At 38.3% G+C, this 16583-nt stretch overlaps 1 protein-coding gene across 1 annotated transcript in view; it reads left to right on the forward strand.

The window, feature by feature from the left end:
- Positions 1-349: 349 nt before the first annotated feature.
- LOC125287749 (NACHT, LRR and PYD domains-containing protein 3-like) overlaps positions 350-16583 on the forward strand; it is a 100172-nt gene continuing 83938 nt past the window's right edge. Inside the window, exons 1-3 of the mRNA XM_048233753.1 lie at positions 350-508; positions 7973-8117; positions 16395-16476. Coding sequence (XP_048089710.1) covers positions 16400-16476 — 77 coding nt within the window. The 5' untranslated portion in view covers positions 350-508; positions 7973-8117; positions 16395-16399. The remainder of the gene's footprint in view (positions 509-7972; positions 8118-16394; positions 16477-16583) is intronic.

Here is a 16583-nt window from a genome sequence, read left to right on the forward strand (position 1 = left end):
TGACTGTTGTAGAATATTTTCAGAAGTGCTTCCAGAAATGTTTGTGTTTTCATGTCTGATGTGTTAATTCTGGCAGTATGATGTTATAGGCTACTCAAACAGCCACCCTCTTAGTGTGTCAGTGAAGATGGCACAACTAGACTGAGACGTTCAGTAGCCTATTCCTGATGTTAATCAAATTAAACGCCATGCAAATTTGGTTATTTATTAGCCTACTTTATTTCATTCCTTTGGTAAAAGTACGATTTATTTTTAGGAAAAATGTAGGCTGGGCCTGTGGTAAAAAGTTGGGCACACCCATAACGCCGTGTCTGCTACACACTTGGAACCCCTCCTCCAAGTAAAAGATTCTAGAGCGGAGCAAGATAGATCAGTTACGTCATAGGCATGAAGTACGCTCTGAGCCCGACGTGCGGTGAGGAGAGGCAGCTCGTGAAACTCCCACCAGTTTCCCTACAGACCATTTAGGTATCTGCGGACATCTGCACACGGATACAAACACAATCAGGTGGGCAAACAAGTTCGGTTAGGCAGTATTGGCGTGCAGTGTTTAAAAAACGCTATTTCCGGGTAAACCTATGCTAACTGCAGACAGGGCAAAGTTTAGACTGGGAGAAAAAGCGCTCGAGGAAGCCAAGCGATCGCTGAGTTAGGTTTCGGAGTTGGGGAAGCGATGAGTGCTTCCGGGAATGCGAAAGAGCCGCCAGACCCATTGGAAATGGCGTTTGGTTGACTGGGATGTGATCATGGATTGTTAAGCATGGATAAGTTTGAAACTAGATCTAATGATTTGGAGGAGTTGTCAGGGGAGCATGATAGTGAGAGTACTATAAACGAAGGTGAATGGAATTTAATTCAAAGAGCATCGAAGAAAAGAAAAGGAAATACTAAACTAGATGAAACAAAAAGAGTTAGGACTGAGGTTAAAGTAGTGATTCGATTTCAAACCCCCTGTGTATTAAACCCAGTAAAAGTCAGTGAAGCAATTTATAAGCAAATAGGAGAAGTTCGCTCCGTCAGAACGCTAAGAGATGGTAACCTGTTAGTGGTTTGTCAAGACAGTTATCAGAGAATGGGATTGATGAAACTTAAAACGTTACTGGGGAAAAGTGTTAAAGCCCAAGACTGGGAAGAAAGGGGTAAAATAATGGCGGTGATATCTGGAGTATCGACAGACTTGTCAGAAGAAGACATTAAAAGCAATGTTAAACGAGTTCGAGTCAGCAAAGTCAAGCGTTTGCAAGTACTTAGGAATGGAAGTAAAGGACCAAGTTTGTCTGTCTTGTTAGTGTTGGATGAGGTTAAGATGCCTGAACGAATCATGATTGGGTATGTAAGTTAGGCTATATGACGAGGACTTACATCCCCCCCACCAACTAGATGCTTTAAATGTCAGCGATATGGACATATTTCTTCTGCGTGCAAATCAAAACCCAGATGTGCTAAATGTGGAGGCGAACATGAATATGGTAAATGTGCGGAAGGAACGAAAATCAAGTGCTGTAATTGCGGAGGTGAACATAGTGCGGCCTACAAAGGGTGCGAAATGCATAAAGAGCAGTTCAAGTGCAAAATGTTAAGGTAAAAAGAGATCATTACTTATGCTGAAGCCATTAAAAAGGTTGACAAAAGAAAACCAAGCAAAATCAAGGGTTAAAGTAGGTATGGCCCCTTTAGATTTAACCCCTAGTAAAGCTCAAACGACCCAGAAATGTTGTAAGGTAACTGAAGATACTTTAATTGTGGATAAGAAAAGTTTCATTGCTTTTATGGTGGAAGTGGTTAACTGTTCAGCCCAAGTGGCAAGTAGAAGTGATAAATTAAAATAATTAAAAGAGCAGCAGAAAAGTATCTAGAGATTCATGATTTGTCAGTTGACTCTATTCATAACATGGTATTAGGAATTTCTGATAGCCAGGTACCAGGTGGCAGTTCGTAATGAGTCTATCAATTTTACAGTGGAAGCGCCAGAAGTTTAATTGCTAATGGTCAGGAACTTAAAAACTTTATTGAGGAATTAGATATTAAACCCAACATTATCTGTATACAGGAAACCTGGTTAAAATCATCACTTGATTTCATAATAAATGGATATACAGCAGTACGTAAAGACAGGGATACTGCAGGAGGTGGAGTGGCCACATTTATTCAGCAGGGGATTAATTACAGAGCTTTAAATGCAGATAAAGAGGTTGAAACAGTCCTGGTTGAGATCTGGGTAGGTAAAACTAAGATTAAAATCGTCAACTTTTATAACCCTTGTAAAAGAATCCTGAGAGAAATGCTAGACAATATGTGTGAGGAGGGAAATGGGAAGCTAGTATTATGTGGAGATTTTAATGCACATAACACTCTGTGGGGAGGTACTAAGGTGGATGAAAATGGGAGCACTATTGAGGAGTTTATGGATGATTATAAGTTGGTTTGTTTAAATGACGGAAGGAATACTAGGTATGATGCGTCTCATGGAACAGGATCAGCAATAGATCTTACATTAGTATCTGATCAGATAGCAGGGGTAAGTGAATGGGAGGTTAGTGAAAATTCTCTTGGCAGTGATCACTATATTATTTGGTTAGGTATTAGAAATCAATGGTACCTTGGTGGTCAGATGATTGTAAGGAAGCAATTAAAGCCAGAAATAAAGCTTTCAAAATTGTTAAATCAAATCATTCCTATACCAACTTAATGGAATATAAAAAATTATACTCAAGGGTTAAAAGAGTCATAAAAGAAGCTAAAAGGACATATTGGCGTGACTTTTGTGGTAAAATAGGAGCAGAAGTCAAAGTGGGTGATGTTTGGAGCATGATTAAAAAGATGGGAGGCATTAGAAGGGAATTTTCTCTACCTGTAATTATGACCGCCCGCTGTGGCGGGCGGTCATATAGGTTTAGTCAGATGTTTTTTTTTTTTTTTCTTTTTTAGCATGCCCAAATTTCCGTCAATGATTCGGGACACTGAAAGACCGGGGTACCACGAAACTTGGTGGACATGTAACCCCACATGGATAGCATGGAACCATCGTTTTCGTTTTGATCTGTAGCCCCTCCGCTGAATTGGACCCCGAAAAGGAGGGTAGGGCAGACACAGTTTTCTGTGAATATCTCGAAAACCGTAGGGTTTAGGAGGACCATTTTTCTTTTGTATGTTGATCTCAAGGGGCCATGTCAGCCCATTCCATAACCACTCATTTCATGTATAAGCCACCTAGTTAAACACAAAAAGTAAAAATGAGGTGGTGTAATTGAAGGTATCTGTGACCTAACATAGTCAAAACTGCACAAAATTGGAAGTGTAGGATCATTATGACACCCTATGTATGCACGCCAAGTTTTGTGGAATTCCGTTCATGGGGGCCACACAATAAATTAATTTATGTTACTATACACCAACTGGCCTGTAGGTGGCGGAGACAGTTTTCTGTGAATATCTCGAGAACCGTGGGGCCTAGGAGGTCCACCTTTTTTTGTATGTTGGTCTTAAGGGGCATGTCAACCCATCCCATTACCACTTATTTCATGTATAGCGCCACCTAGTTAAAAATTAAAAAGCAAAAATGAGGTGTTTTTCATCTCAATATCTCTGGCTGACAAGGTCAAAACTGCACGAAATTAAAGAGTAGGATCATTATGACACCCTCTGAATGCATGCCAAGTTTTGTGTACTTTCGTTCATGGGGGGCCTTACAATAAAATAATTTATGTGTACATTTAGTGGCGTACACCAACAAGGATTCGGGACACTGAAAGACGAGGTACACAAAACTTGGTGAGCATGTACCCCACATGGATAGCATGGAACCGTCATTTTCGTTTTCATCTGCAGCCCCCAGCTGGACTGGACCCCGAAAGGAGGGTAGGGCAGACACAGTTCTCTGTGAATCTTTTATGGTATGTTGGTCTCAAGGGCCCACATCAACCTGGCTCATAATCACTCATTTGTGATTTGCCCCGGTAAAAATGAAAATCAGTAGGATTAAAGAAAGCCAAAATAAATATTCATCATCATCATCATGGCTGCATTTTCAGTATTGGCGAGAAGTAGTCGTTTGTCCACTAGATGGCGCATCGTTGCAGTGAGGCGTAATTTTGTTGGAAGTTAAAAGTGGGTTGGAAAAAACAATGGGCCTTCATACAAGGACTGTAATTTACGCAGCGAACATCTAATAAGGATAGGGCGATGTTCACATGAAGTGTAATTCCCATTTCTTCTTGAAGAGAAATAAATCTAAGGATGTTTCTCGGACATGCTTGGTTTTTACTGCAGGCGTTAATCTTGTAATATCAATAAGGACCTAGGTAATGTTACCGTTAAGCGTTGGTTGAGTGATGGAGGCATTTGATTGATTGCATTTGTAGAAAACTATAAATGCGGTTATACCAAACAAATTGATAGCAGCACTGTTTGTATCTTCGACTGTCATTTATTGCACGTGCTACAAAATCATTCTGTGCAATGGAAGATTTACCAACGTTACACCGGTCTGATACAGTTTGCCTATACATGCGTGAGACTGAGGCGCCTGTTTATTTTGTTTTAAGTGCGTGCAGGGTGTGAGAGGGGAATCGATGTGCTTTGATTACAGCTTGGTAGTTGTAGTCTGTGAAATTAAAAAGCTGCGTGTGTGTGAAGTATCAAACAATGACACCTTCATTTCATTATGGCTGCTTTAGCAAAACACCTTAAGCTACTGTGTAGTGGGTCCCATTTAGAAGTGGCTACTTCATTGGCTTTCCTTGACTCATGGAGCTGCGTGAATGTTATTACAACTTTTAAGCCCGCGATATGACAGTTTAAGTCCGGCTTGATACTGTAAGGCGTAAGCCATTGGTTTCAAAGGAGATTTTATTTGTGTAGCCAGCATAGCCTATTGACAATTTATGTTGTCAATAGGCCTACCTATAATCCTACCTGTAGCTTAGGGAAGCTAACAACTTTCTATTGGGATCTAGTTTGTTAGTTACCGTTTTGTCATAACTCCCTGATGCATTTTGCATTTAGAATAGCCAGGCGTGTATATCTCAATCGGGAAAATTAAACAATATCGGTTGCCTATGGACTAGGCTGGGTGAACCCAGCCTGATCACTCCAGCTATTTATTTTTGATTTCTTAAAAGATTGAGCTTGGTCTGATGAAAGCCAGACTAGCCATGGACCTCAGTTAAACAATGCAAGGGAACATGAATCAGCCTATATTTGCACTAACAATAACGGACAAAAGCTTTTTCAACTTTGGCCCGTTAAAATGTGTATGAACAGTCTAGCGGACGCATTTCATCAAGGCCCATTTGGACATGTCAGTTATTTGCACCACTGGTTAGATGTAAAACAGCATTTCGTTTCAGACTAGGCTACTGTTACTTAATTTGTGCATTAACAATAACGTTTCAGACTACTGTTACTTAATTTGTGCATTGACAATAAAAGTATTACATGAACTAAAGATGACTAAAATCTTATGTAGAAGAAGAAACATTCACAAAAATCCATCCATCCAAAAATGACCTTTGTTTTTGATAGCTGTTGAAAAGCGGCATGGAACTGACAGAGATGTTTTTTTTTATAAATACATAAAAAATAAATAAATAAATAACATTATGCTGATACCTTTGCTTTTCCCAAATACAATGTAGCCTACAGGTGTAAGTGACCTTTCATCAATCCAGTTGCAATGGATGAACTGTGATGAACTGCCCTACTTGTGATTGTTTAGAGATTTTAAAGGTTTTATAACAATTCTACATCTTCTTTGGCTATTCTACAATCTATTCACCTTTTCAGCACCAGTAGGGTACTTTCTGTGCAGCCGCACACACACACTCAGGCATGCCAAACAAGCATACACAAAAGTTTCAAGAGTGGGGGATGGGTAAAATATGGAGACAAATTGAAGTGTGATTTATTTCCGTGAACGGATGTACAGGACTGAGCGGCGGTCATATTTTGTACCGCTATGCGGTACATCTAGTTAAAAATAATGATAAAGAGGCAGTAACTAATCAAGAGAAAGCAGAGATGCTTGCAAAAAGTTTTGTTAAGGTTCATAGTTCAAAAAACCTAACTGATGAGGAATTGTCTTGGAGAGTTAAAGTTATGGATGAGAGTAAAAAGGGCTACTGGGGAAAACATGTAATAAGCGAGAGTGTACTAGATAAGGAATTTACGTTATTTGAACTTAGGAGAGCGTTAAATGGGGTTAGGAATACTTCACGGGGAAGGATGGTGTATGTTACAAAATGATTAATGAAGTCGATGATATGGCTAAAATGATAATTTTAAGTCTTTACAATAAGGTTTGGGAGCAAGGAAGATTGCCTTTGGGCTGGAAACATTCTGTAGTGGTTCCTATTGGGAAACCAGGGAAAGATAAGACTGAAGTTAAAAGTTACAGGCCAATAGCATTAACATCTAACTTATGTAAGCTTATGGAGAAAATGATCACTAGAAGACTAATGTATGAAATTGAAAAAGAGGTCTTGTCTCCCCACACCAGAGTGGGTTCGTAATGGGCGTACTACGATGGACCCTGTTGTATGTCTAGAAAATGAAGTAAGGAAAGCATAAGTCAGTAAAGAATCAGTCTTAGCAACATTCTTTGATATAGAGAAAGTATGATATGCTATGGAAGGAGGGACTGTTAATTAAGCTGAATAGAATGGGTATTAATGGTAAGATGTTTAACTGGATTAGAGACTTTTTTAAAGGATAGAACAATAGAAGTGAGAGTTGGGGTTAATTTTTCTAACATCTATTCAATAGAAAACGGAACACCTCAGGGTAGTGTGTATGCAGTCCAGTGCTGTTCAACATCATGATTAATGATGTTTTCAATACAATAGACGACATTAGAATTAATAGAGCATTATATGCGGATGATGGAGCTTTGTGGGTAAAAGGGCATAATATTGATAATATTACAACCAAAATGCAACTGGCTATTAACAAGGTAGAAAAATGGGCATGTGAGTGGGGTTTTCATTTGTCTATAGAAGACTCAATTTATTTGTTTTCAAAGAAAAGAATAAATCCCACACTAGAACTTAAGTTATATAATCAATCATTAAAACAAGTTAACGTTATTAGGTACCTGGGAGTGTGGTTTGATGTCAAGTTAACATTTAAGGAACACATACAGAAAATAAATGAGAGGTGCAAAAGGGCATTAATGTTTTGAAATGTTTGTCAGGGTACAACTGGGGGCGTCAGGGATGTCCTTAAAAGAATTTATATTGCACTGATAAGATCAGTGTTAGACTATGGATGTATTGTGTATCGTTCAGCATCTAAGACATTGATTGGTGAAATCAATAGAATGCAGGCTAAAAGTCTGAGGATATGTTGTGGTGCATTTAGAACATCTTCAATACCAGCATTACAAATAGAAACAGGAGAAATGCCCTTAAGCCTTAGGCATTATTAAGTTGAGTATGGCTTACTGGATTAATTTAAAAGGAACATGATGTATCACACCCCACTAAGAAAGTTCTTAATGAGTGTTGGGAATATGGTAGATCCCAGATTTGTAGCTTTGGTTGGGATGGTAATAAAATAGCAAACCAATTGGAAATAGATGGTATCAATTGTAGTAAGACTGTGCCCCTGGTAGGAACTCCACCTTGGTTGTTTTGTTCTCCTATGGTAATTATGGAAACCAAAGAGATAGCTAAATCTGGAGGAGTGTATCAGAACGTAGAGCAATATCTAGGAAGTACGTATTATGATACAACACAGGTCTATACAGATGCATCTAAAGATTCAGAGGGTAAAACAGATATTGCAGCATATATCCCTGATCACAAAATCTCTATTAAAAAGAGAACATCAGACCATCTGTCCATATTTGCAGCTGAAATGACAGCTATTATTATTGCATTACAGTGGATAGAAGAAGCTAGGCTATACAAAATGGAGAATCATCATGCCGGCAGGATTTATTGAATGAAATTAATAATATCATATTTGCAATCAGTCAACAGGGAATATCAATCCAGTTTGTATGGGTACCTGCTCATAAAGGAGTTGGTGGTAATGAGGAAGCAGACAAGCTGGCAAAAGAGGCAACTAAGGAAGAGGAAGTTCAGTTAAACATTCCTCTCAGCAGATCAGAAGTTAAGGTAATCATCAAACACAAAGTTAACTTAATATGGCAAGCTGAATGGGATAAGGAGAAGAAAGGTAGACATTTATATAATATACAAAAGAATATCCTAAATAACAAACCTATGTACCCAAACAGACAAGAGGAGGTTTGGTTTACAAGGATGAGAATAGGCCATACTGGTTTGAATAATAGCTTACATGTTGTAAAATAAACATCCAACTGGAAAATGTGAGTTTTGTGGAATGAGAGGATGTAGATCATGTTCTTTTAAAATGCTTAAGATTCTCCAGACAAAGAGAAAAGCTAAAGAGGGAAGTGAACGCGAGCCAAGAAAGCCTTCTCTTTAGACACCTTATTAGGTGAGCCTAGATCAGGAAACATCACTAGTGCTGTCATCACATTTATCAAAGAAACACAATTAGCAAATAGGATTTAGTTGGTTGTTTTGTGTTTTTTTTATTTTTTATTTTTTTTTTTTTTTTTTTTTATTATTATTTATTTATTTATTTTTTTTTTATGATTTTCCTTGAAATAACATCCAATTGATTGCATCTCAGTCCAGTAGATAGCGGTAATACACTTTGCCTGTAAACTGCCATAAAACCTGACAGAAGAAGAAGAAGGGCAAAGTTTAGAGCACTGGCAACGTGTTTATCGACCACTTTTAGTCGTTTTGTGTTTTCCTTACGGCTCCTTCAACACGTTGAATCGCCTGCAAACAAGTTACCGGAGGTCTGTCAACGTTAGTTGTGCGGCGCACACAACGATTGGAGCCACAGACGATAATTAGCTTCCGCTTAAAGAAAGAGGGGAACACACACTCCAAAAGGCAATCACATCGGCTGCTTCACCAGCCAGGGGCCTGTACTACGAAGCGGGGTTACTGGCTTATCTGGGTAACTTCGAGAGTAACTTGATCACGTGTGGCGTAACTTCCCGATTAACCCGTACTACGAAAGGTGGATAGGTTTTAACCGAGGTATGCTGCCATGGCAATTTACGCTGCATCTCAAACCTGCTCCAACCAGGTTATGTTCTTGGTTAACCCGAGGTTTCCGTTAACCAACTGAATGCAAATTTACGTATGCACCCATGTCTGAGTCAGGGCTCGAAATTAACGATGTCCCGACGTCCCGGGGACCATAAAAAATGCTTCCGGGACACAATAGAATGATGTCTGGGACAGTAGAAAAAATGGCAAAGCAAATTTCAAAATAGGTACTTTTTCCCTAAACTGTTCACATGGGAATCTAAACGTATCTTTCTTGTCTGAATAAAATACAGAATCAGGCCTATACAAAATTTGACCTGGCGTGACGGGCAGCTGGCAAAAGCAGCGTTAGCCAGCTGATCTGTAAAAAGCGGTTTTGTACACGCAGCCTTACAACACTGTTTAGGCTACTGCGCTTCAAATCACTGTAGGCTACAATGTTATTTTTTGGTACAAATATAGTAAGATACCCAAATGGGCTGGGTGCTTGCGTTTCCTTAGGAATCTGCCGTATTGGTTAAATGAATATTGTGACTTATAGGCGACACAAAAAATAGGGCAAAGGCGGTAGGCCTAATGGGTCACTTTCGATATAGAGGTTAACTTACCTAACTAGCAGGTAGGTAAATGGCATTTGTTTTCATGACATTGTGGACATTTTGACTGATAATGTAGGCCTAAGGTTACACTGGTGTTCTAACTCTCTCTGACTAAAAGGGTGCGTGTTTTCTGTCATTGACAGACAAAGCGTCACCAATATCATGCTGAGCTAAATAGCCTACTGCAACTGCGATTTGACAAAGCGATAGTGTTGCAAGGTAGCCTATAACAATGAAAACAGTTATTTAAGTTAGCATTTGACATTTCGCTGTGGCAGTTCTAAGGGATGTCCAAACTGCGGCCGGCCATGCACTTTAATCCGGCCCGCCGAGCATTTATTAGTTTATCAAATTATTAAAATAGGCCGCTCGCTATTTTTTCCAGCAATAGACGACGTTGTGGTTAACTTTAGGCTACTGCAAACTGCTTTACTCTCTTCTTAGAGAACGTTTACAATGTCAAAACAGCTTGTTACATCGAGATACATATTCTAACCACGTTTTGCTAATTCATTTAATTGGGAGCGCATTTGAGGGTGAAGGCGTGGCAGGAGAGTAGGCTAGCCTATCTGACAGCTTTGTGGTAATTTCCCACGCTAGGCTACTTATTGTTTTCACTGAGATCTGTGGCCATGACATCACACCAAACTGACACTGAAATTAAAGACACGTGAAAATAGATTATTGACGGAATGTTTTACAACCCTGTCCGTCAAAACGATGGACAATGAATGTCTAGTGCAACCTCAAAAAAGAGCCAAAAGCGCAATCTCTGAAAATGAGTGTTGTGTGAAACAGCAGATGATTAATGAAATGGTGTTTAATAAATTGTTCAGAACTGACATGGTGGACCAGAACGAGTTAATTAAGTGATGCAAGTTACTGATTATTATGCTGTTTATTATGTAGAATGGGAAAAAACAAGAACTTGAATTTGGGACACTGGTGTTTAAGTCCGGGACAGTGCCAAGTAGTATTCGGGACAGCTGCGGGACACTGAGAAAAAAAGTTAATTTCGAGCCCTGGTCTGAGTGCTTTTCTTGTCTCGGCACGCAACGTCATTAAGAAAGCGCTTGCCACTGCAAAGATGCACATAATATGATATACCTTAACATTATAGTTGAAAATACCTCCGAGAACTTGCCCCTCCACTTCCAATCAACTACACTAGGCCATTCATCAAACGTCTATCAATAAAATAAGCAAACAAAGAGTTCCTAGGCCTATGTTAATAATTATAAGGCTATCATAATTAAAATAATAACTATGGTAGTAGGCAGACAATCGGTTTTGTTTTGCGAGCAAATACATTTAGCAAATAGTTTATAAATGGAATAAAGCTCCTTAAAAACTAGAAATGTAATGCCAGAGGAATTACAATAGTGGATGGAAAGCTGCTGGGTTAATGGTGGGGAGATTCCTGAAAAAAAAAACATTGAATCACTTAATCTTTGCGTTCATACAAACCCTTGTACCAAAAAAAACCTTGTGTGTCAGGCATTCTTGAGATATCACACTCAAGGTGGGTTTGGCCTTGACATTTGACTTCATCATTGAGTCCATACAAATGTTCACACCAAATTTGAAGCATGTGCGTCAAGCCGTTCTGAAGTTGTGACACAAGCATGAAAGCTGGCCTTTGGAAAATGTAATTCAGAGTATGCAATGCAAGACTACTGTACCTGCAAAACGGGGCTTTCAGTTGGTGTTGATGACTGCTCATTCTGCAGCCAGCTAACAATTACTTTGTCAACGTTAAAATAATTGAATCAACGTCACACTGCAACATTTATTCTACATCACTTTGCACCATTCATTAATATTAAAGCAACGTTGAAATTCTAACTACAGATCAATGGGATATCGATGGTATTTCCACTAAAATGAATATTGAAACAATGTTGAAATTACAACCAAACTAAAGATCAACGTGATTTCAGTGCTATTTCAATTGATATTAAACCTCAGTAAACCACTATTAGCCTAATCTGGCAAAATATTGGGAAATTCATATTCTGCTTTATCTACAGCCAGGATAAATTTGGCTAGGCCTAGGTATGTCTTGTTTAGGCTACACAAGCTTGCATAAATAACCATTGACAACTTCTCAGTTAAGCAAGTGCATTTATTCACTCTTCATCTAGAAATTCACGTGTACTGTGTTTTCCTGCCATCCATAGCAGTTGCAGTCAGCCTGATCCTTCAGTAGCAGAGTGAAGCTGCACCTAACAGAAATAGAAGGGGGGGGGGGGGGGCAGCTGTTAGATAAATATGTTCAACTGAGCAACAAACTAACAGCTAAGCCTACAATCAAGTTATTTTACGCCAGTGGTTCTCAAACTTTTTCTTTCATTCCCCACTTAGATCAAGGGGGCATTTTTAAACCCCACCTGTCCCTCATCGCTCTAAGAAAGTGGTAGGTCAAACTTAAAATTGTCAAATTTATTGAAATAATGACAAGTTCCAAATATATCCTCGGCAGCAGAGTTAAAATCAGCTGGTGCTGCAGATATAATAAATAAATACATAATGTGCCATTGTAAATTAAACACACATATTTCTGTTTTCCAGCAACATATTAGGAAGCATAGGCCAATATTTTACAGCATTGTACAATATATTCAATGAAATACCAACATGCTGCATTAAATGGATCACTGCTGGTTGGGAAATATTTTTGAAATAAACTTTGCAGGGATGTGATGTAGGCCTACAGTGGCTCCCGAATCAGACGTTTCAGTGATTTCACTCCAGATTCTCAAAGGCATAATACTGTCGCAATCGAAGCCTGTCCCATACCTCAAGTTTTTGGTGAATGGAGTAATCTTAGATCTGCTAGGTGAGGTAGGTGCTTGTCTTAGCCTTGTAACTGGAGATTTAACTCATTGAGCCACTCATACAAACGTAGTTCAAAACGAAGGCTAAGTTTCAGCCAGTGATTGTTTGCCATTTCCCTCGTCAGGCCAGCTATCGCTACGAAAGGCAGCTGGCTGGAAATTTGAGTGCTTAGCTAGCTGCTACCGCCTCCACTGCACACGAGCGCGAACCTAGAAACATGAACTTACTATGTTGCTAAGCTACAAGTTTAAAGCTAACGCCAGCTTGCTTGCTTACTTGATTAGCCGAGTCGTTTTAAACAGACTTCACACACTCCATTCAAATACAAAACACAAATAATTGTAACTTACATTGGGTGTGGTAGGAAAACGTCCGTTTAGGTAGGCCGTTTGTTGGACGAACCAGACAACAAGAACGTAAACTTTCTTCAAGAGGATGCTTGACCGCAGCAGTGCCTGTAGAATCGAATCAATGAGGCAAGGAGAACGCTACTGCGCATGCGCACAAGTTAATTACGGGATGTGTAGTTTTAGGGAGCACCAGATTGTATGCATTAGAAGCTGAGACGGTTGAATTCACAGGTGACACCTGTGCCAGTGTTCTAATTAGCCCGGGAACTTCTCTGGGAGCTTAACGAGCGCAGCTGGCTTTAGGCCATTATGACATCACAGCCATACAAGTCTATGGGGGAAAAATTAGCTTTTTGACATTTTTAATCCCCTATTTCTCAAAAAGTATAAACTTTTAAGAAAATCTGAAAAAGTTACTCTGTTGTCCAACTCCAGGCCTACAAAACGGTTATTTCAACATGTCTGTACGTTAAGCGGTTAGAGTCGCATTAATTTTTGAAAAGGTAAAAAGAAAAAATGGCTATAATAACTAGAAATGCAATTCCAAGGAATTACCAGTGCATGAAAAGGCTAAAGTTGTGATGTAAAATATCATGTATAGTTAAAACAGATAATACAGAGATGGTTACTACAGTGATGCTAGGATAGACATGGTGGTTGCATAGCTTAATAAAAGTTGATAGTTTAAAAGTAGACTGTTTAAAAGCTGAATGTAGATAGTTTAAAAGTTGTTGATAGACAGTAGATAGTTTAAAAGTTGTTGATAGACAGCTAGTCTAATAGATAGTTTAATGACAGTTTAAAAGTAGACCGTTTAAAAGTTGAAGGTAAATAGTTTAAAAGTTGTTGACAGACTGGAAGTTGAATGAATGTTGATATTCAAATAGTTTAATGGCTGTGTATAGGTAGATATTTGACGATAACTGAAAGTTGGAATGGCTCTAAAGTTTGCTAGCAGTTATGCTAAGATTTATAATTCTGTTAACCATGCTACTTAGCTAATGTTTTATAGTAGTGCTAGCAATGCTAACATGCTAACCATGTTACTTAGCTAACTTAACTAACATTTTCTAGCAGTTTTGCTAAACATTTTCTAGCAGTTTTGCTAAACATGCTAACTATGCTAGCAGTACTAACATGTTAACTATGTTAACCATGTGACTTAGTTAACCAAGCTTATCATTTTTAGTAGTTATGCTAACTATGTTAACTAGCATGCTAACTATGTTAACCATGTTACTTAGCTAACTTAGTTAGCATACCTACTAAAAATGATTAGCTATGCTAACTAGCATGTTAACATGTTAGCATGCTAATTATGTTAACCATGTTACTTAGCTAACTTAGCTAATCATTTTTAGCAGTTTTGTTAAAAATGTTAACTAGCATGCTAACTATGTTAACCATGTTACTTAGCTAACTTATTTTTAGCAGTTATGCTAACAATGTTAGCATGCTAAATTTGCTAACCATGCTAACTAGCTACAGTGGGTAGGAATCATAGTTGATGAAAAGTGTTGACAGTTGATGACAAGTTAAAAGTTGTTGATAGACAGCTAGTGAATGTATATAGTTTAAAAGTTGAATGTAGATAGTTTAAAAGTTGTTGATAGACAGCTAGTTTAATAGATAGATAGTTTAATGATAGTTTAAAAGTAGACCGTTTAAAAGTTGAAGGTAAATAGTTTAAAAGTTGTTGACAGACTGGAAGTTGAATGAATGTTGATATTCAAATAGTTTAATGGCTGTGTATAGGTAGATATTTGTGATAACTGAAAGTTGGAATGGCTCTAATGTTTGCTAGCAGTTATGCTAAGATTTGTAATTCTGCTAACCATGCTACTTAGCTAATGTTTTATAGTAGTGCTAGCAATGCTAACATGCTAACCATGTTACTTAGTTAACTTAACTAACATTTTCTAGCAGTTTTGCTAAACATTTTCTAGCAGTTTTGTTAAACATGTTAACTATGCTAGCAGTGCTAACATGTTAACTATGTTAACCATGTGACTTAGTTAACCAAGCTTATCATTTTTAGTAGTTATGCTAACTATGCTAACTAGCATGCTAACTATGTTAACCATGTTACTTAGCTAACTTAGTTAGCATACCTACTAAAAATGATTAGCTATGCTAATTAGCATGTTAACATGTTAGCATGCTAACTATATTAACCATGTTACTTAGCTAACTTAGCTAATCATTTTTAGCAGTTTTGTTAAAAATGCTAACTAGCATGCTAACTATGTTAACCATGTTACTTAGCTAACTTGTTTTTAGCAGTTATGCTAACAATGTTAGCATGCTAAATTTGCTAACCATGCTAACTAGCTACAGTGGGTAGGAATCATAGTTGATGAAAAGTGTTGACAGTTGATGACAAGTTAAAAGTTGTTGATAGACAGCTAGTGAATGTATATAGTTTAAAAGTTGAATGTAGATAGTTTAAAAGTTGTTGATAGACAGCTAGTTTAATAGATAGATAGTTTAATGATAGTTTAAAAGTAGACCGTTTAAAAGTTGAATGTAAAAAGTTCAGTAGTTTAATGGGTTACATTGTTTAACAGTGGATTATTGTAGTGAGGACTTTTATTTTGAAACAGTTTTGGGCAGAGGAAACAGTTGAATAGGATGTGTAGTCTTAATTGACCCAGATTGTATGCTTAAAGCCTGAGGCTGCAGGTGGCCTGAACACCTGCCATAGGATTCTAATTGCTTAACGACCGTATTATGATGTCACAATCGGCAATGTTAAGTCTATGGGGATTTTTAAAAAGTTTTTCTTTAATAGTTTAAAAAGTATAAAAGTTTCAAAGTTGAAAAGTCATACCAACCCGATCTGTTTGAAGACCTACGTTACAAAGTTTGAATGAAGTTTCTAAGTTAAACTGAAGTTTCTAAAGTTGCCTAGGAAGAACAGTACAGTGCATTTTCATGCACTGTAATAAGAAGCCTAGGAAGAACAGTACAGTGCATTTTCATGCACTGTAATAATAATAAGAAGAAGCCAGGAGATTTCAAGATAGTGGATTCCATCCACTATAATTAGCACGGAGGTCTGACAGCTAGCTGAACCAATAAGACGACATAATTACCATTAGAATTAACTTAGCTTGGCGACCAGGCTAGGTGCAGAGAATAAATCCCCATGGTAACTTATGTGCCATCTCTTTTGTGAAACCAAGTCAAGGCTAAATTCATCCAGGATAACCTAAAAATCCCAGCTTAATCCCTTATCTAGGTTTTGTGAAATACCACTCAGGTTGTGCACGCAGCTGCATTGTTTACTAACTGTAAATCGGTCTATAGCACTAAGGTTCAAAGAATTCTGAACGGAACTGGTTCAAGAATTGGTTCACTGTCAGTGGAAAAACGCCCATAGATACAGAACACTGTATCAACTTTTATTTCTGTGCGTGTGTGTGTGTGCGTGCGTGTGTGTGTGTGCGTGCGCGTGTGTGTGTGTGCGCGTGTGTGTGCGTGTGCGTGCGTGCGTGTGTGTGTGTTTCCAGACGTGATGGACTCTGATCCAGATGGGAAGAAGAAGAGGAGCAGAGACTCCAAAGTGGGCGTGTCTTCATCTGACTCTGACAGGTCAGTCTTTATGGAGGGCAAAACGTATTTAATATGGAAACCAGTATGTGACAAAAACTACAGAGTTGAGCAGTTAACCTCAGTTACTCACTACCTCTTTGATGTGG

This window comes from Alosa alosa, chromosome 22, assembly GCF_017589495.1.
Source record: "Alosa alosa isolate M-15738 ecotype Scorff River chromosome 22, AALO_Geno_1.1, whole genome shotgun sequence".
Classification (NCBI taxonomy): Eukaryota; Metazoa; Chordata; class Actinopteri; order Clupeiformes; family Clupeidae; genus Alosa; species Alosa alosa.